At 53.7% G+C, this 18,402-nt stretch overlaps 8 protein-coding genes across 9 annotated transcripts; 4 read left to right on the top strand and 4 right to left on the bottom strand.

The window, feature by feature from the left end:
- Nucleotides 1-99: 99 nt before the first annotated feature.
- On the bottom strand, nucleotides 100-1,866 carry CKM354_000064800 (uncharacterized protein; the record flags this gene model as incomplete). The annotated part of the gene is made up of 1 exon (XM_044795743.1): nucleotides 100-1,866. The coding sequence occupies one exon, from the start codon at nucleotides 1,864-1,866 to the stop codon at nucleotides 100-102; it is 1,767 nt and encodes a 588-aa protein (XP_044651678.1).
- A 993-nt stretch (nucleotides 1,867-2,859) lies between these two features.
- Nucleotides 2,860-3,488, bottom strand: CKM354_000064700 (uncharacterized protein; the record flags this gene model as incomplete). The annotated part of the gene is made up of 2 exons (XM_044795742.1): nucleotides 2,860-3,429; nucleotides 3,486-3,488. 2 exons carry the CDS (start codon nucleotides 3,486-3,488, stop codon nucleotides 2,860-2,862), a joined length of 573 nt encoding a protein of 190 aa, XP_044651677.1.
- A 717-nt stretch (nucleotides 3,489-4,205) lies between these two features.
- CKM354_000064600 (uncharacterized protein) lies at nucleotides 4,206-5,708 on the bottom strand (the record flags this gene model as incomplete). Its single annotated transcript, XM_044795741.1, has 1 exon — nucleotides 4,206-5,708. One exon carries the CDS (start codon nucleotides 5,706-5,708, stop codon nucleotides 4,206-4,208), a length of 1,503 nt encoding a protein of 500 aa, XP_044651676.1.
- A 793-nt stretch (nucleotides 5,709-6,501) lies between these two features.
- On the top strand, nucleotides 6,502-7,228 carry CKM354_000064500 (uncharacterized protein; the record flags this gene model as incomplete). The annotated part of the gene is made up of 2 exons (XM_044795740.1): nucleotides 6,502-6,626; nucleotides 6,673-7,228. The coding sequence occupies 2 exons, from the start codon at nucleotides 6,502-6,504 to the stop codon at nucleotides 7,226-7,228; spliced, it is 681 nt and encodes a 226-aa protein (XP_044651675.1).
- Nucleotides 7,229-9,027: 1,799 nt separating this feature from the next.
- CKM354_000064400 (uncharacterized protein) lies at nucleotides 9,028-10,885 on the top strand (the record flags this gene model as incomplete). Its single annotated transcript, XM_044795739.1, has 5 exons — nucleotides 9,028-9,043; nucleotides 9,099-9,561; nucleotides 9,615-9,967; nucleotides 10,025-10,059; nucleotides 10,130-10,885. The coding sequence occupies 5 exons, from the start codon at nucleotides 9,028-9,030 to the stop codon at nucleotides 10,883-10,885; spliced, it is 1,623 nt and encodes a 540-aa protein (XP_044651674.1).
- A 117-nt stretch (nucleotides 10,886-11,002) lies between these two features.
- Nucleotides 11,003-12,887, bottom strand: CKM354_000064300 (uncharacterized protein; the record flags this gene model as incomplete). 2 transcript variants are annotated; one of them, XM_044795737.1, is made up of 3 exons in its annotated part: nucleotides 11,003-11,837; nucleotides 11,891-12,494; nucleotides 12,542-12,887. In XM_044795737.1, 3 exons carry the CDS (start codon nucleotides 12,885-12,887, stop codon nucleotides 11,003-11,005), a joined length of 1,785 nt encoding a protein of 594 aa, XP_044651672.1. The 2 variants fall into 2 exon arrangements, with proteins under 2 accessions (XP_044651672.1, XP_044651673.1); XM_044795738.1 differs by having other exon boundaries at nucleotides 11,891-12,488.
- Nucleotides 12,888-13,813: 926 nt separating this feature from the next.
- Nucleotides 13,814-15,500, top strand: CKM354_000064200 (uncharacterized protein; the record flags this gene model as incomplete). The annotated part of the gene is made up of 2 exons (XM_044795736.1): nucleotides 13,814-13,881; nucleotides 13,940-15,500. 2 exons carry the CDS (start codon nucleotides 13,814-13,816, stop codon nucleotides 15,498-15,500), a joined length of 1,629 nt encoding a protein of 542 aa, XP_044651671.1.
- A 683-nt stretch (nucleotides 15,501-16,183) lies between these two features.
- On the top strand, nucleotides 16,184-17,032 carry CKM354_000064100 (uncharacterized protein; the record flags this gene model as incomplete). Its single annotated transcript, XM_044795735.1, has 4 exons — nucleotides 16,184-16,219; nucleotides 16,276-16,443; nucleotides 16,502-16,657; nucleotides 16,727-17,032. The coding sequence occupies 4 exons, from the start codon at nucleotides 16,184-16,186 to the stop codon at nucleotides 17,030-17,032; spliced, it is 666 nt and encodes a 221-aa protein (XP_044651670.1).
- Nucleotides 17,033-18,402: the final 1,370 nt, after the last annotated feature.

Raw genomic sequence — 18,402 nt, 5'->3', positions numbered from 1 at the left:
AGTTATAGTCAAATGTGTCTCAGGTTAGGAGATGGAGACGTGATAGCACAAGAGATTTCACGATGTCGGAGAAAGCAGTCTGTTGTTACAATATGTGACCTAATTTCTCTTCTGACTTGCCCTCCACCTGGCCATGTTGGCCGCCTTCTTCGCCCTCTTCTCCTTCACATGCCCCTCTGGATGGCTGAACGCCTCGGCCTCGTGACCCGCCTGCTCCCTGAGAGTCGGGATACTACCATACTTGGCAGCAATCTCCTCTTGAGACGGAGCGGGAGCAGGAGCGTCTTCCTCATCGTCGACGGGGATGGGGACGACATACTTCTCCGCAAACTCTCGCTCCCGAATAGCCTTTCTCTCCTCATGCTTCCGCTTGAGGAGAGCCTTGCGCTCCCGTTTGGTCGGGGCGGTCAGGTCTATTGGTGCGGAGTTTTCTCCAGTAACTGGAGGGAGAGAGGTCTGAGTCGTTGTGACCTCGGATGCCGTCGACGCGGGTAGTCGATCGGAGAGAGAGGGAGCTGGTACGCAAGTCTCCCAGCACCGTCTCTTCCTTCCCGTGAACACGGAGGTGGCGGCGACCGTGTTTCGAATCGAGGCAGCGTTCACCTCGGCCCCGTTCTTCCCCTTCCTGCCCTTGCGCTTGCGGCCGGGCGCAGAGTCATCGTCGTCGTCGTCGTCATCAGGAGAAGCTGGTGAGCTTCCCTCCGATGCATGGCTCTGCGGCACAGTCTCTTCGACGTCAGACTGCGGTTGGCTGGTCGGTGGCGTTGGAAGACCGCCCTCGACAGAGAGAGCCGACGCAGCTGCCTCTTCGGCCTCCCACTCCTTGGCTTCCTGCTCTTCCAATGCAAGCTGAGCCAACTCCTCCGCGCTAGCACCAGCGTCTTCGGCCTCCCTCGTGTCCCCTGTCCCCCCCATTTCCGACTCCTCCTCCTCCCCAACGCCACCCTTGGATGGCTTCTCTTGGAGAGCCAGGACAAGGTCATCGTACAGGCGACCTTGTCTCTCCTCGGCCGCGCTCTCTTCCCCGGAGCTCCCTGTCTCCTGCGACTCCTCCTCGCTCACGACTTCGAGAAGGCCGTCGTCGGGAGCGTCGTCTCCCTCCGGCTCCTGGAGAGCGACACCAGCATCTTCTGCGACAGGGCGAGACATCGCAAGAAAAGCGGCTTCTTCCCGATCCTTGGCTGCTTTTTCTTCTTGTTGAGCCCGGAGAAGTTCTTTGGCCTCGTAAGCCGCTTTCTCTTTGGCGTGCCTCTGCACCGCGGTCTTCCCGTACTCCTGCAACTCCTCCTCGCTGAAGACGTAGAGAAGGCCATCGTCGGAAGCTTCGTCCTCGTCCGGCTCCTGGAGAGCGACACAGGCGGCGGCGTCGTCCCCCTTCTGCTGGTGGAGAACCTGCTTGGGAAGCGCGAGCTCCCAAGTGCGCACCCCGTCATTCTCCGCAGACACCGAATCCATCCTTCCTTCCGCAAAGCCCTCCTTGAGAGCGGCGTCCTGCTGCTCCTCGGAGAGACCCTCTCCAAACAAATCCTCCTCACCCTCCCTTTCCTTCCCCTCCTCACCCTCCCTTTCCTTCCCCTCCTCGTCTCCTGCGACGTCCTCCCCAGCCGCGTCGTCTACCTTATCCTCGGAGAGCTCGCCGACCAACTCGCGATCTCTCCTCCCCTCCTCCGCCTCCTCGCCTTCTGCGACGTCCTCCCCAGCGGCATCGTCCACCTCGTCATCGGAGAGCTCGCCAAACAGCTCCCGATCCATCCTCCTCTCCTCCTCCTCCGCTGCCGTCCGAGGCCTCTTCACCTGGCGGGAATCCTCCGCATCTCCGTCCTCCCGACCCCGTTTCATGCCAACAGAGGTGGTTCCGCAGGACATTTCTGTGAACTTCTTTCAGCAGAAATGGAGATGGTCTTGTGAATCGATCTGCTTCTCAGAATCGACTTTTCGAATCTCTTGGTCGTCTGGACACTCAGTGGCTGTGCTGTCGTGTACCAGCAGAGATGTCTTGTCTGTCTTGTGTGTGAAGTAGGCTTGCGTGAGCGTGAGCGTGAGCGTGAGCGTGAGCGTGAGCTGTGGTCGCGAAACAACTTTCAGTGATTTGTGGTCTGTGAAAGCTGTGAGGAAAAGGGAGAGTAGAAACTGCAGAGGGAGCAGGTAGATATGTATGCACAATTGAGGCGACAACAGAGAGAACACCGACCATGCTACCACAGTTTCCAGCGACCATATTGCTATCTTGGGAAAGAAGCAGCCCAGAGCGAATACATTGTTCCTTACGCCAGCAGTAACTGTAGTAACCGTGAAAACTTTGCATCGATCCATTGGTAGAGCGAATATCAGGACATCAGGACGCGAAGACTGAAAGTGGTCCAGGGTGCAGCTTGGATGGAGTATCAAACCTGGAGACATGTTGTTGCGCAGTTCCTGCGACGCCAGAAGAGCTTTGAGGTCGGTTCAAACTGTCCTCTGGGCTTCTTACTGCTAGAGATGCAATGCAATGCTTGAGCTGAAGTGTTTAGCAGATGTACGATTTAAGGTTTGGTGCGTCCGTGCTTGGTATACCTTGAGGCCTCGCAAAGGTTCCAAACACCACATGGAAGCGCGTAGAAACGCAACCCTTGGACAGCACACAGTAGTGTTCGACATAGGTGGCAGCTGCGTGACCTGTCGACGCTGCCGAAACGTAAGATCGCACGTGAGAGGAGATGTAGAGTGAATCCGAAGCACATACCGGGTATATCCACTAAACGCCAACTCTGTTTCCCAAGTACACGAACACAGAAGCAAAGCAACGTGTGCATTCGTGCTGCTGTTCCCATGCGACATTGACCCCTCCAGCAAGTAATGCACGCCAACTCCTCCTCATCCTCAACTGAAAACCCCCGCCCGCCGCATCACATTCTCAAACTCCTCCTTCCCCACAGCACCGAGCGGCCCACCCTTCGCCTCCCTCACCATATCCCTTAGGACACACTCTGGAACATCCTCCCTCAACTCCTTCGCCACGCGTCTCAAATCCGCAATCGTAATCTCCCTCTCCTCACCTCGTGTAAACAGTGCGTAAGCCTTCTCCACCTCCTCATTCTGCTCCTCTTCATCCCGCTCGTTCTTCGCCCTATTCATCTGCAACGCTGCCACAGGCAAGAAGTGCTCGTAATCAATCGCGCCTTCGCCATCTGCGTCGGCGATATCGATGAGCTCTTGCAGGTCTTCGTTCGTTGCTGGTGGGGCATTGAGCGCGATGAGGCAGCGACGGATATCGATGGTGCGAATTGTGGGGGTTTCGGAGTCGGAAGTACTACAAAAGAGAGCGAAAGCTTCTTGAATTTCGGCTTCTTCTTCTGCGGTGATGTCGTTCTCTTTGGCGAGTTTGGAGCGCCTTTTGGCGGGAGTTTTAGCGGTGGATGTAAAAGCTGCGGGCGCTTTGCGCTTGGGCAGCTATGCGTCTGTTAGATGGAAAACCATCTATTGCGAAGTTCAGGGCAATCACTCACCATTGTGAATAAATGCTTTCACAGCTCGTGTCGCGAATAGACGTGAAGTCGGAGCATCGGCGGCGGATTAGAGTGGCCAAGACAACGCGTCGCTCGCCTGAGAATTTCTTTGTCTTCAAGCTCTCTCACTCTTCTTTCTTCCATCCCGACCACACTTCTCGCCATGCGACAGCAGCGCAACATACCGCGTCCGGTTCAGCCATGATCCTGAGCTATGCATCGCTCAAGCCGCCATGAGCGCAACGGGACCGGCTGCCGGGCTGACTACAAACTGTCACGGTACGGTATACAGATTTTCATCACTCTCTCACTATCAAACATACGCCATGATTTAGCTAGAGCCTCCCGCCACTATAGGCCGTGAGGTCGACCCCAAGGCGCAGGAGGTGTGGACAGCATTGGCAATATTAAGAACGGTCTCGTCTTACGAGACGGGGACAGCTCCATCGCTTGTCTGTTTCGGCTGCTTACTTTGCGGAGACATGACTTGATGTGGAGCGGACATTTCAACACTTCATGAACGTATATTGTAGACCAGCAAAATGAATTTGATGTCGTGAACGCAATGCGTCAATTCATCATGCTATCGTATAACTCTTTTGGTACAGGAATTTAAACGCTACAGCAGAAGGCAAGAACGCGACTTTCTCTCTACTGGGTATCATGTCCAATGTCACTTTTCCATAAAACGGATGCGCTTTCATCGTCTGTCGCATCGTCCTACAAACCGTATTGCCTTCTAAAATTGTTCATTGGCCCGGGATCTTTCCTTGCAATGTACCAATTTCCATGCGCTGCACCCCAGCTAACACTGTCGGAAAAGTACTCAAACTTCTGCTGTACAAAAAGGTTGACAGGGTCGTAAATGTTGCGCGCCGACATCTTGTGTCCGTCCGGTACAAATGGCTTCAAACTGACCACTTGACAACCTTCCTTCAGGTCCAGAAACTTCATGAGCAGTTTGCTGTTCAAGTCTGATGAGAAAGCCTGATTGTTGACCAGCACCACATCAGCTTCCTTGAGAATATTGGGCACTTCCGGATGTTCGAGGAAATCGCCTTGTAGTAATCGGATTTTGCCAGCTGCAAGACCCCAGAGCTTGGTCCTGCCTGGAAACTCCCTCTCTTGTAGCTCGGCCGCTTCGCAAGGATTGGGCATGACCTCGATACCGGTACTGTCGCAGCCGATCTCAAGTGCAGCCTGCAAGACGACATTGCCGACTCCAGACCCAAGGTCTACGAACTTCATCTCATGCGTGAGCTTGGTCTTTTTGAAGATGTCGCTGCAGAAGCGGGGCAGAAGTTCGCCGTAGACGTTCTCGCTGAAGGCCTCGTACTTGACGAGTCTCTCGACCATTGGAGACACCGTCCTCGAGTAGGTCTGGTCCAGTATCCGCTGCACCCAGTCCAAAGGTAGATGGCTCCTACTTCGAAGTACGGTCTCGATCGTGCCGTTATCGACGAGCGCCTTCAACATTTTATTGTATTCGCTGACAATGTCCACAAACTCCGCGACGTCTTCTTTCTGCCACGCCAAATTAAAGCGTCGCCGATATCCTGTCTCTGGGTTTGTGTACTTCGCGGACAGCTCTTCGGGCAGGTAATGCTGACAGACTGTCTCGATAGACTCAATGATGTCCTCCATCGGCTTGTAGTCCTCTTTCTTGTCTGTCCTGGGCCATTTCAGCTGGAACTTTTCTCTTTGCCCTCTACTTGGGTACTGTAACCTGCACGTTGCAAAATCGTCCTCTCCCCATGGGTTCTTGAAGTTTCCAGCGTATCTGCCAGACGTAGCATCAGCACCATGTACGATGGACAGCGTTGCTCCTTCCTTGAACGATTGCTCCGAGAGCAGCGGTCTTCTAGGCCCGTGGCTGTCTATTGAGCTGACGCTGCTCTTTATCCTCTTCCTCGAGACGTCGGAGTCGCTGCCGTCGCTGCTATCGTCGTCATCGTCGCTCCAGACAACTCGATCGGGAGTAGCGCTCTTCCTCTTGACTCCTCTCGAGTGTGCGACAGCTCGTTTCGCGGGGTTCGCAGGCTTTGCTCTGACGACGGGTGTGTTTGTTGGTTTGAATCGATTAGGATCGTGCACCCGCACTGGTGCCGGGTGCCCGCTGCTGCTGCTTGTTTGGACAGGCCTGACAGTCTGTGTGATGGGCTTGCGAACGATCGTCTTTCGAACCGTGGGTGCGGTGCCCGTCTTGGGCCGGTTGAAGTTCATAGTCGCTCGGAAGTGTACTTATGCGAGGCTAGCGAGGGCCGTGCATGAGCGCATGCTTTTCTGTAACGATATATGTAGCTTGAGTGCAAGGAGCATAGGCAAACGGCTGTGAGGATGTTGGCGCATTCGGGAATGTCGCGTGATAGTGTATGAGAGGAGACCAATGTTACGCAAAGCAGGGAGGACTCGAGCGGGCCCTTGCGCGTTTTCTTGCCGAAGAAGGAACAAGACTTGCCATCGGCCACGTCCGTGTTGAGAAGGCGCTGCCCAATAAACGCGTGTCGCGCCACGCTCGTGACCTACCTTGAGCAGATTTCATCGAAACATCGCTCGGCGAGCCTGCAAAGTTGCAGAGAGTGTTCGCGGGTGTTTTTCGATGAGTTGGAGCAAAGTTGACGGCTTCCGGTCGGTCCTGCGCAGTCGCCCAGGTTTGGCCTGGCCGCAGAGCCGCAGGAACAACGTCTCCGCGTGGACCGCGCCATACCCTTCCCTCTGACTCTGGGGTAGTTTGGCGTTCGGGGTGTACCGTGATGTCTTTGGCATACGGATCCTTTCCAAGGTCACTCATGCTGCTCCTCCCCTCAGCGAGTCTGCCCTCATCAGCATTTGAAGATTGAAATGGATGTACAGTGCTGTGTGATGAATCGTGACATCATGCGCTGTGATGCATGTGATACTGAGGTGTGTATACTTTCTGATCAAGTTCTTGCCGCGTTTCCAGATTTGAGTCAAGCACTGCTTCTCGAAAAACGTTCGACTGGACGCGATGGCATCTGATAAAGAATTCGGCAACATGGACAGCTTACCGGTAACAAATAATGCCGCTGGCGAGCCCGAATCGACGAAGGAGAACATCCTTGAGACAGGAGCATCAATGGTGCAAAACTTCGAGCCCACGAAGCGTCTATGTGCTCATCTGTAAGCAATCACCCATAAAGCGACCGAGTCAACCTGACGAGTCCAGCAACGCCTTCCACGTCTACGTCAACGAACCCCATCGAACATCAGAAGCCAATCACTATTGTGCTCACGTGAGCGAAGATGTCAGGCAATGCATCCTCTACGATTCTCCAGGCCCTAATGCTCGCCTCATTGGTGTTGAGTACATGGTATCGCCACGCATCTATGAGACCTTAGATCCGGAGGAAAGAAAGCTATGGCATTCTCATGTCTTCGAAGTGAAGAGCGGCATGCTTATTATGCCAGCCCCTTCCGCCATGCCTCTCGCCGCCTGGGAGAAGGCCGAGAACGCCGAGATGGAAGAGGTCGTGCACCTCTATGGCAAAGTCTTTCAGCTCTGGCAAGTGGACAGAGGCGACAAAGTGCCACTGGGCATGCCTCAGCTCATGACCAGCTTTACAAGCAACGACCAGACTGATATCGCCAAACTGGTGGAGGATCGGGATAGACGGTTTGGCGTGGACTTTAGGAAGAAAGCGGAAGGGAGGACGTACATTGAAGAGCCCAAGGTGCATCCGGACGCCGATGATCTGTGGAAGAAGCAACAGAAGGTCCAGTAAGTGGAAGACTGGAGACTGTGAGAATACGGTACCGAGAGATCTCCCAGATCGACTGTAATGCCTTCCATGCGAAAGTAGTCCAACGTGGGCAACGACGACTTCTTCTGCCAAGTCTACTGATGGAATGACGCACGCTTGGACCTCATTATGTAGTCGCAAGCCCTCTGCAGATGCCACAGCTGCGAACGGTGCCAAGACAGTCACGCTACTCTATCGCTGAGACGTGAACTGCCGCTTTGTAGAAACTGAGCTCCGAACACCAGCTGTAGTTGCAGAGGCAGGCCAATTCTCTTGTTGAAGAACATAGTGCAACTTGCAAATATCTGTTGGCCTTCTCGTCCGAAAAAGAGTCGCTCCTCGGACACGATCCGACACACGCTGTGGTGTTGTCGGGAATGTGGAGAGTGGACACCCGATGAGATTCGCATGCTGTCTCTTGCCCTGTTCTTCCCATCGTCACAATTTGCAGATCTAAGGATTTTCGGTGCCGTGGCAAGAAGGAGCAGCGTGTAGCTCAACTGGCGTCGGTAGCGATGCAGCCCACCTGGCAAAGCAGCGTTTTGGAAGTAACATGAAGTAGCAATAATCAGGCCGTTGCTGTGTGGCGCATTGTGGTGATCTCTCAAGCTTTTGAGGCGTCCCGGTCAGCTCGCTTGGCTTGGCCTGACGAGCGCGCCAATGCAGTGGCATGGGTAGTGGTAGGTAGCTTATTTGATCGTCATCGAGGTGTGTACGCGAAGACATCGCACGTTCGGAGTCCAGCTGAAGCCCCATGGCACAACATGCGGAGAGTCGAGATGTCAAGCAACGTGTAAAGGGCCGAATTCTACAGTGGGGAGCGGAGGAGACCTGGAGACCGGAGACCACTTCCTCCAGAAAGTTGCGACTGTGAGGTATGTTCCGAAGCATATCACACCACAGATCAGCAGCCAGGCGCGCGGATAATCGGCATGGCGGTCGCAGTGTGGTCTTCAAATTATTCTCTCCAGAAGTAGTGCACAAGAACAGAGAAGCGTGCACAGTGCGGAACCGGTTTTGCCATGCACGAACCGAAGGAATGCATACCCTATCTGTGCCTCCGATCTGCCCACATTATGCTGTGATCGAGTATGGAGCCTCGTGTGGGTACTTTCGGGCTTGATGAAGCCTTATGCAAGGCTATTCCGCCATCAGTCGCCGACAAGCAAGACATGGCTCTCTTGGCAAGTGTGTCTTCGCAAACTCGACATGGATGTCGTGGATCCACTCGATTTGGACACGCAGAGCCTCAAATTTCGCGTCCTCGAAGGTGAATGCTGCGAAGTGGTCAGTCAGCACGAGGAAGCGCTTCGAACGCGAGCCACTGGCTTATTGAGCTTCGCATGCGAAGGAAGCGCGATGTAACATGCGCCGCCGTAGGGATCGCACAACAGCCTTTCGGGCACCGAACCTTCTTCTGGAGAAGAGACGTGAAGCGATGTGGAGAGGCGGTTTTTGTGTGGAGCACGTTTTCCGTCTATCGAGCCGGCGCACTCCCCATTCCTGTTGCTGTGGGTATCGAAGGACCTATTGGAGCAGCTGCGCATTCGCACGCGGCAAGCCGGCTTCTGTTGTCACATTTTACAGGTGAATGCTGAAACATTGCTCGAGGTCACGAGCCGACATTGGCGGCAGGGTCCTTCTTGCCATATTAAAGAAAGCTTGCCCGCAACACCCAAACCTTGCCCTTGCCTCCGACCTGCCAAAATCTTGCGGCGCGCAACAGACGACGAAGTCGCCCGAACTCAATAAACATCGCCGCTGGACAGCCACTGCCCATCATGAAGCAGTACGGCAGTAAGTTTATCCGCATACTTGAGCTGCAACAGACTCGACTGACCACTTCTGCCAGATGTGTACCTCGTCGCCGCAATCTCCATCATTGGAGGCATGCTCTTCGGTTTCGACATCAGTTCCATGAGCGCCATCATCGCCACCAAGCCGTACCTCTGCTACTTCAACCAAGGCCCCAATGGACCACCCTACAACGACTTGGCTTGTTCCGGACCCCGAACAGATGTGCAGGGAGGCATCACCGCTTCCATGGCTGGTGGTTCTTGGCTTGCCAGTCTGGTCAGTGGTATTATCTCTGACCGCCTCGGCCGCAAAAGCGCTATTCAGATCGGTGCTGTCATCTGGGTGATAGGCTGTATCATCGTCTGTGCGGCACAGAACATTCCCATGTTGATCGTGGGTCGAATCGTCAACGGATTTTGTGTCGGTATTTGCTCTGCACAGGTGCCAGTCTACATCACTGAGATCGCGCCGCCAACGAAGAGAGGCCGCCTCGTCGGTGCTCAGCAATGGGCAATCACGTAGGTGGATGCAAGACTCTAAAGTCTCAATATCGCATGCTAACGGCACACAGCTGGGGCATCTTGATCATGTTCTACATCTCGTACGGCAGCTCCTTCATCAACGGCGTTGCCGCTTTTCGACTTCCTTGGGCCCTGCAGATGATTCCCGCCATTATCCTGTTCTTCGGAATGATCATTCTTCCGGAGAGTCCTCGCTGGCTCGCGTCAAAGGATCGCTGGGAGGAGTGTGAGCAAGTGCTCATCCTCACTCACGGTCGCGGTGACCCAAACAGCCCATGGGTTGCCCAGGAGTTCCAAGAGATTAAGGAGTGGATCGAAATCGAGAGAGCTAGCGCCCGCGTCCGCTACATCGACCTCTTCTCACCAAAGTACATCAACCGGACTCACATCGGCCTCTTCACTCGTAAGTCTCTTGCTACCCATCACCGCGCACTCTCGCTAATCATGTTTCTGCAAACAGAAATCTGGTCTCAGTTGACCGGTATGAATGTTATGGTAAGTGTGATCGCCAAAAAGACATCTGCACAACGCGAACATCTTCGAACATCCCACTGACTGTAAATAGATGTACTATATAACATATGTGTTCGCCATGGCCGGGTTAACTGGAAACACATTGCTGGTGTCATCCTCGATTCAGTATGTCATCAATGTGGTGATGACCGTCCCTGCTCTGATCTGGATCGATCGCGTTGGACGCCGCCCTCTTCTCCTGCTTGGATCCACCCTTATGGCCACCTGGCTCTTCGCTAACGCAGGACTCCTCGCCGTATATGGCACTGATCCAGGTCCGGAGGGTGTCGGTGGCATCAAGGAAGCCAGCGTTGAGGTCTCGGGCGCCGCATCTAAGGCTGTCATTGCTTGCTCGTACCTGTTTGTGGCCAGCTACGCACCAACCTGGGGACCTGTCTCTTGGGTCTACCCACCAGAGCTTTTCCCAAACCATCTTCGTGGAAAGGCTGTCGCTCTTGCCACTTCTGGCAACTGGGCCTTCAACTTCGCTCTTGGCTACTTCGTACCCCCGGCTTTTGTCAACATCAAGTGGCAGACTTACATCATCTTTGGCGTATTCTGCGTGGCCATGACTTTGCACGTCTTCTTCATCTTCCCTGAGACTGCTGGTAAGCAGCTCGAGGAGGTCACCGCCATGTTTGAGGATCCTCGCGGCATCAAGTACCTGGGCACACCTGCTTGGAAGACTCATTCGCAATTCCATGATGCTCAAAAGATAGAGCATGGTCAAGGTTTGGAGAAGAAGATGGGAGAAGACCACTCGCCAGAGCGCCACGAGAGGGTCGAGCCGACCAAGATCGACGTTTAGGTGGAATCGGGGCATGCAGTAACTACTTTGTCAGAGCATCGGGGCCCGCTTCATACGACAGTATGGTAAATGACAACAGATGCGAATACCAGGTAATCAATTACGAATCAACACCATTTACTCATATCGTGCCTTGATTCTGTCTGACGCCCGCTCCGCTAGCGCGTACAGTGTGCTCGTCAGATGTCCAGACACCTGGAAAGGCATGACAGAAGCGTCCACGACTCGTACATTCGCCGTGCCGTAGACCAAATGGTCACTATCGACAACGCCACCCATCTCACGAGGCATCATGGCCGCCGTTGAGATATAATGGAAGTTCGACCGGAAGGTCGACTTCAACCATTCGCCCCATACCTGATCACTGGCGCCACGAGGCACAGTCTGATGGCCCGGCAGAACCTCATCGGTGATCAGCTTGCTGAAAGGCGAAGTATTGGCGACAGCCCTTGCAGCTCGTGCAGTGCCAATCAGTTGCTTGATATCCCAACCGAATTGGAAGAAGTTGGGGTTGATCAGCGCAGGCGTGGAAGCATTCGACGATGAGATGTGGATGTTCCCGCGCGAGAAGGGGAGTAGACCCCAGTATTCGATCGTGGAACTACCAGCGGCAGGAGCGACGACGATGACTTCGGAGATAACAGCTAGATCTTCGAAGATGAGCTTGTGTTGGATGTTGAAGAGTTTCTCGAGGGTCGAGAGCGCGACTGTTCCTCTTGAGGCGGTCGAGACTTGGTGGGCGTAGGCTGCGAGAGATGCCTTGACTTCGGCGCTAATACGATCGGTGTCGTTGCCGAAGACGTCTCGGGCGTTATAGTAACCAATAAAGCCTCCTGAGCCAGTGAAGTTCCGAGTCGCGGTGTATTGCGTGTCGACTGTGGTCTGGTCCTGGAGATTCTCGCCCACGTTGGGGTTGTTGACCTGGACCTCGATACCGTGTTTCTCCAAGACACTGTGGTTGGTTAGCTCGCATAACGGCATGTGGTCCATGACTTCGACACTTACGTTGGGCTTCCCACTCCAGATTGTTCAAGGATCAGAGGCGATCGAAGCGATCCTGCTGAGAGAATGACCTCTTTTGAAGCCGAGAGTCGTTGTACTTTGCCAGTGGGATCTCTAAGCACAACGCCGTTCGCAAACGGAAGCGAGCTATTCGTTGTGTCTTGCCAGGTCAAGCGCTCGACGAAGGAGTTGAGGTAGATGTGCAAGTTTGACCTCGAGCTGAAAGGGTAATAGAATGAGCGGGCGGCATCAGCGCGAACATTCGCAGTTGTGTTGACCGTCTTTGGGAAGATGTTGTAGCCACGCATATGACCAGCATTAGGTTCACCATTCCAGTTGAGTCCTTGAGATTGAAAGGTGCTGTTCAGTATTTCTGGAAATCCTTGTCCAACCATCTCTGTGGGCCATCCAACGGCTAGAGGGCCGACGAAGCCATGTGCGGCTGTATTGAACTGCGCACCATCTTGCACCTGTCCTTCGTTCGGACTTTGGAAGTGCTCGCTCTTTTTGTAATATGGCAATAAGGAGTTCCAGGTGACGTTGTTCCCGATAGCGGCCCATGCATCGATTTGACTTCTCTCGGCTCGCATGTAGGTCATGCCTGCAGCTGCATGTCAGACAGTTGTGGTCGGTTCGGGAATCAACAAAGCATACCATTGATAGTGCTCGTCCCACCCAGGGCCTTGCCGGCTCGTAGGACCTTTGTTTCGTTGCCGGCATAGAGCTGTGGTGTGCTTGAGTACGCCCAGTCGATAGGCGTGTCGAATGCTTTGCTGTAGCCAGCCACGTCTGTAACGTTCTCATTGTCGAAAACGCTCGCTCCTGCTTCGATCACTGCCACAGAGACTGAAGGATCTTCGCTGAGGCGATTGGCAACGACCAGACCGGATGTGCCGCCTCCTACGACAATAAAGTCGTACGAGGCTGTGGCGTTAGATAACGGTGCTGCCGCAGCAAGAGCTGCGGAGGCAACGACGAGTCCAGCAGTGGTTGGATGCATGCTATGCAAGTAGTAGGAGAAGAGTTGTGAGAAAAGAGACCTACCATTCCCCATTGCCCGCTTATATCGCTAGTGCTGAGGCGATTGCGATGAAACATGGCGCTTATGAAGAATCTTCAGCACTACGCGGCATTTTCTATGATTATCATAGCATGACAATTGCGCATGGACTGGTTACGCCTCTTCAAGGAGAGGCATATCAAGATCATCTTCGGCCATATCGCGGCCCTGTTTCAAAGCCAGTGTGTGGATCATGTTCGGCGAAACATCGAACAGCCCAGAACCGCAATTAGTTGTCATTCTGGCTGCGTTTCTCAGCAGCTATACGCGTGACAAAACAGAATGGTAGCTAGGGACACAGAATCGCACGACTTCTGGTCCTTGCTCGACGTCCGTTCTCGGCCTGTATGTACTGGCTCGACTGACATTAATGGCTGATTCAGCGCTTCTTCATCGCATGATGCCGTATGTGCTTGCATCGCACGTCACTGTGGCAGTGCGAATGTCTATGCGCTAGCACACGGTGCTGGCGATGGAGGCTTTGCGTTGCTGCTTTAGCTATCCTTGCACACTGGAGTCGTTCGACTTGAGGAAGGCATCTCTGGCCGAATCCTCCTAGGGCGAGGCAATCGCGTTGACAGGCGTGGCGCGAGAAGCATATTCTTGTACTCTGGCGGTCGTCTTGAGCGCCTTGATAGCGCCCGGTAGGTAGAATCGAGGCCGGGAAGCAGGTGGTTCTTCCGAGTCACAGCGCATCGGCGAGGCTGGCATGAAGGCTTAGAGACGCGAAAGTCTCGCATCGGTACGGCATCAAGCACTGTCCCGCGCTTGGTTTGTCGTGCCTCAGGCACAACACCATATGCTGACTGACTGACCTTCACGTTGTGGTCGTGTCCACTGCCGTCCTTTCGAACGCATCATTGATCATGAGCAGACGAGAGAGGCGTCCGCCGGTGGTGGCCTTATTCCTCGTAGTGTTCGACCAGAAGGTTGGGTAGGTGTGTAAACCTGTTCCTAGGCCAGGCAGGCGCGCCAGCTAACATCCCGAACAGCTACACCATCTCGTGGAAACGCAGTGTGGACGATGTCGACCTTGACGGAGTCGAATTCAAAAGCCTACCCTCCGGACTGCACGCCGTGAAAGAAGATCTGATATATTTCATCCAAGGCGACCATGCTGGCGTCACCGCCTTCGTGCAAGAGGAGGCTGACGCGCGGCAGCGAAATGCGAGCTTTGTTGCTGTCGGGGCATTAATATCACTGAATCATGGGCAGCTGGGACGTAGCTGGACACATGCAGAAGAGCTGCGAAGACTTGCAAAGGTGGTCGTGAAGCAGGCCTCAGACACGGAGCCTTTGGAGGAGTTTTGGGAACAGCACAGAGTGGACAACCCGAACCGGACAGCACCTTCGTCTCCAGTTGCAAGTCGCGCCGATGGTGCCAATGGTCTCGGGAGGAAGCGCCTCGCCTCAGAAGCAACGTTGGCGGGATTTCATGCCGAATGGAGCTGGCCTTTAGACCACCCTGCGCTACATGTGCCTTCCATGTTGGAAACCTTTGGCCCACTCCTGTTCCCACTGCATCGAGCTGCGTTAGCCAGACAACGCATCTTGTTTCTCGGAAGCCCATCAGTGCAGCACAACGCTAATACTGTCTACCTCACATCTGTTCTTTCCACCATCTCACAGTCCTTCGCAGAATCCCTGCCTCTAGAAGCGGAACCGATTTTGCGAGGGTCGCCGCTCTTTAGCGTCGGCATACATGACATTCCGGATCTTACAGCGCGGGCTGGAGATGCGGGAGGATGGATTGCCACTTCTACAGATGACATACTTGGCGACAAGAAGAATCTCTACGATCTGCTTGTAAGGCTTCCTTCACAAACAGCCACGAGCAAAGCATGGCCAGAGCTCAAGACAAGCTTCGGGAGAGTCATCAAGGCGTCTCAGCGAGATTTACGAAGATGGAATCTGCTGCGAAGAGAGTTGAGGAGACTTCGGCGCCAGACGGTCACGATGTTTGCGGACGAATCGCCATCAGTCAGCGAGAACGATCAACGTCCATTGCTCGAACGCCGAGACACGAGCAGGGAAGCAATCGGCGAAGCGGCATTGCAGCAACGAGATGATACCGAGGCGGTAGAGCCATCGTCATGGTCCGCTATGGCCTATCGCGGCTTCATGTGGTGGGCGTCAGCTGGCGATGTCAGTGCCTGGGAAAATGAAGAATTCAAGGCCGATGAAGAACTGCTCTTCGACATGCCTGACATCGGAGGCATGTTCCCAGGCACCGCTGATCAACGTACACAAGAAGACAAGGAGTCCGAGTTTGCGCGTGCGGCTGCGACGCTTCTGGTAGCTTACTTCAGGCGCATCACAGAAAGCCTTCTGCGTCCGCTCGCCAGCATTGTTGAGGCAGCAGATGATGCGACTGAAGAGGGTATAGAAGAGGACGAGATACGGCTCGATGGCGACGACCTCCGTGCAATGGGCCTAGACACATGGAGTGAGCTTGACAAGCAATTCGTTAAGCGCATGTTGAAAATTTGGTTCGGTCGCGATGCCGCGGTTACTGAAAATGGTGTTCGCATTTGCGGCGTCAGGGTCTATTGAGTAACATTGGGATAGGACATTGGCAGACAGCCACATTTCGTTCTAGGTCCGCACAAATGCTCGCAGGCATCCTTCAAGTCTGAGAAAGGAGACCGCCTTCGATAGCAGCAACATGTGTCACGATTGCTGATTAGGGCGGAGGCCGTTCTGCAATCAAGCAACCGCACTGTCTGGCTATCGCTGCTCCGAGGCAGGTTCAATTGGTATACGCCGGCGTTGGCGGGGGGCGCTGATTTCAAAGCGCCAGGTCCAGGTCATGTCCGAGATTTGGCGTAGTAATAGGCTCTCAGGTCCCTATCGTTCACGACAGCCTCCCAAGTACAACTGCTCTAGGCAATCACTGCAGAGAATCACGCGTGATTACGAGTAGTGCTAGACCTCTCGGCGAAATTGGATATCACCGAGCCTCCGTCTCCGTTTCTGACACGACAGCGCCGGTTCGAGGCCTCACATCGCGCTGCGTGCAGCTGAGATAAGCCCTACTCTTGGTCTCAAGGCCCGTCCGCGCAGGATCGACGTTCGAATAAGCGACTAAGGGTTAGTAAGTACGCTCGGCGAAAATGCTTGGACTCCTCGATTGGAGTGCCAGTCGTGCTTTCAACGGTGTATATAGCCAATGTTTGCAGCCAGAAGAACTGGATTACTCGAACCCCAAGAATACTTCACTTTCACAATACCAAATCATGTCCAAACCAGTCAAACTCTACGGTCAAGGCGCAGCAAGTCTCTCGCCCACCTTATGCAGTTGCGGAGCAGATCTTAACAAGTTCCATAGGGTCCAAACCCGTGGAAGGTGGCGATCATCCTCGAGGAACTCAACATTCCTTACGAACATGAGGCTGTAGACCATAGTGTACTCAAGCAAGAGCCTTACATCTCCCTCAACCCAAATGGCGGGGTTCCCGCCCTTGAGGATCCCAACACTGGTGTCACTTTGTTCGAGGTATCTATACTACGTCGAAGATCTCTTGAAAAGCACGCGACGACTAACACTTTGACAGTCTGGTGCGATCATCGACTACCTTCTTGAAAACTACGACAAGGAGAACAAACTCCGCTACACCCAATCCCCTGAAAAGTACCTACAGGTCTCCTGGAGAGATTTCCAAATGAGCGGCCAAGGACCTTATTTTGGACAGAGAGCGTGGTTTGCCATGGTGAGTTACACACATAACAACTCAAAGACGACCGTCCTCTCATGATCCGAAACTAACATTGAATCACAGTTCCACCCAGAGAAGATTCCATCCGCCATTGAACGTTACACGAATGAAATCAAGCGGGTGCTAGGCGTGATTGACGCCCACCTCACCAAGACCGGCAAGCCGTACCTCGTGGGCGATAAGGTCTCGTACGCAGATCTAATGTTCGTGACTTGGAATACAGCTGTCCCTTGGCTGCTCGGCGAAGGGTTCGATGCAGAGTGGAAAGTAAAGTATCCGAAGTGTTATCAGTGGCATCAGTCGTTGATCGCGAGACCAGCTGTGAAGAAGGTGCTTGAGGAAAAGGCCGCGGCCACTCAGAAGAAGTAGGACAGTGCGTAGATAGATCGAACACGCTCGATCGCAGCCGACGGCTCATAGCGGGCTGATCGTATGTAACTAGAGAGCTGACCCCATGTTGAGCCGAGGAGTGACGGAAGAAAGAATTATAGTCGGTAGACAAAGCCTCAACCTCGCCACATATAGTGTCCCACCATCTCGGCATGTTCTAAAGGCTAGAGGGGGCGAAAGCGTCGCTCTTTTGTCACGCTTACGGCCAGGTCGCTGCAAGTCTTTTGCTGTGCCTAAATCGGTCTTCCTAGAGGCATATTTCGATGCGATTCAGACCGTTCTCACGCCTGATCTGCAGCTCGACGATGGATAGTACAGATCTTGTTTGTGTTCCATCTGTAGGGCGGTCATTAGCCATTAGGCGATTCCAAAGGACGCGATTCATGTTGGTGTGGTTGGGAATGAGTGACGTTCAATTGCGCCAAGACCGCCGGTCTGTGAAAGAACAATCGCAACAAGTATCGAACAATCGCAACAACTATCGAACAATCGCAGTGCTTTTGCCTCGGCACAGCGGTCAACATGTGTGAGGGCCGTACAATATCTGGGATTTGTGGCTGCCGAAAATGACCATCGGTCATTCTATTTCGGCTTCTATCTTCTTTATCCTCTGACAACGAGCCACGCGACTTCCACGCAAATTGAAGCCTCATCACCAAGGTTACAGAGGGTATATAACCACTTACTTCGACCCCTCCAACACCTTCTTCTCACCAACTCACTTAGACCACTCACACTCGTTAAAGTAAGCAAGAATTAGCCCGTAGCCAACATACAGCAACTAACACACCTCTTCACAGGCTACCCGCTTCAAACACTCCGAACACCTTCAAAATGGGCAAATCCGGACCTTACTACACAGACTGCGTTCTCCAGGGCAAGAACGGTCCTTACTACACCGATTGCGTTCTCCAGGGCAAGAACGGTCCTTACTACACCGATTGCGTTCTCCAGGGCAAGAATGGCCCTTACTACACTGACTGCGTTTTGCAATAAGCGTGTCGCTCTTCCCTGGCTTCTGACAGAGACGGAAGAACGGCGTAGCATGGCAGTCATGAACACTTCATATTGAGGGAACAACTGGGAACCACAGACAATTTCGATGATCCGTTCCAAGCAAGTTCGGAGGGTGCAGCGAGTGCATTCTGCTTCTTGAGCTGTCGATCAGTTTCCTGGTGTTTGTTTGATTGGGAGTGAAAATGGGAGTCGTGCTGCAATGGTGTCGCAAAAGATCTACGCGAAACAAAAAATCTGATGAAAACTGATGGAGGGTCTGATCTGTGGTTTCGCCTAACTCGAGGCAGATGATCGGGCTTCGGAGATCCATCAAAGTTGTGCAAGTGGGAGAG

This window comes from Cercospora kikuchii (assembly GCF_019650295.1).
Source record: "Cercospora kikuchii DNA, contig_00001, whole genome shotgun sequence".
Lineage (NCBI taxonomy): Eukaryota > Fungi > Ascomycota > Dothideomycetes > Mycosphaerellales > Mycosphaerellaceae > Cercospora > Cercospora kikuchii.
This window is presented reverse-complemented; position numbering and strand designations above follow the sequence as displayed.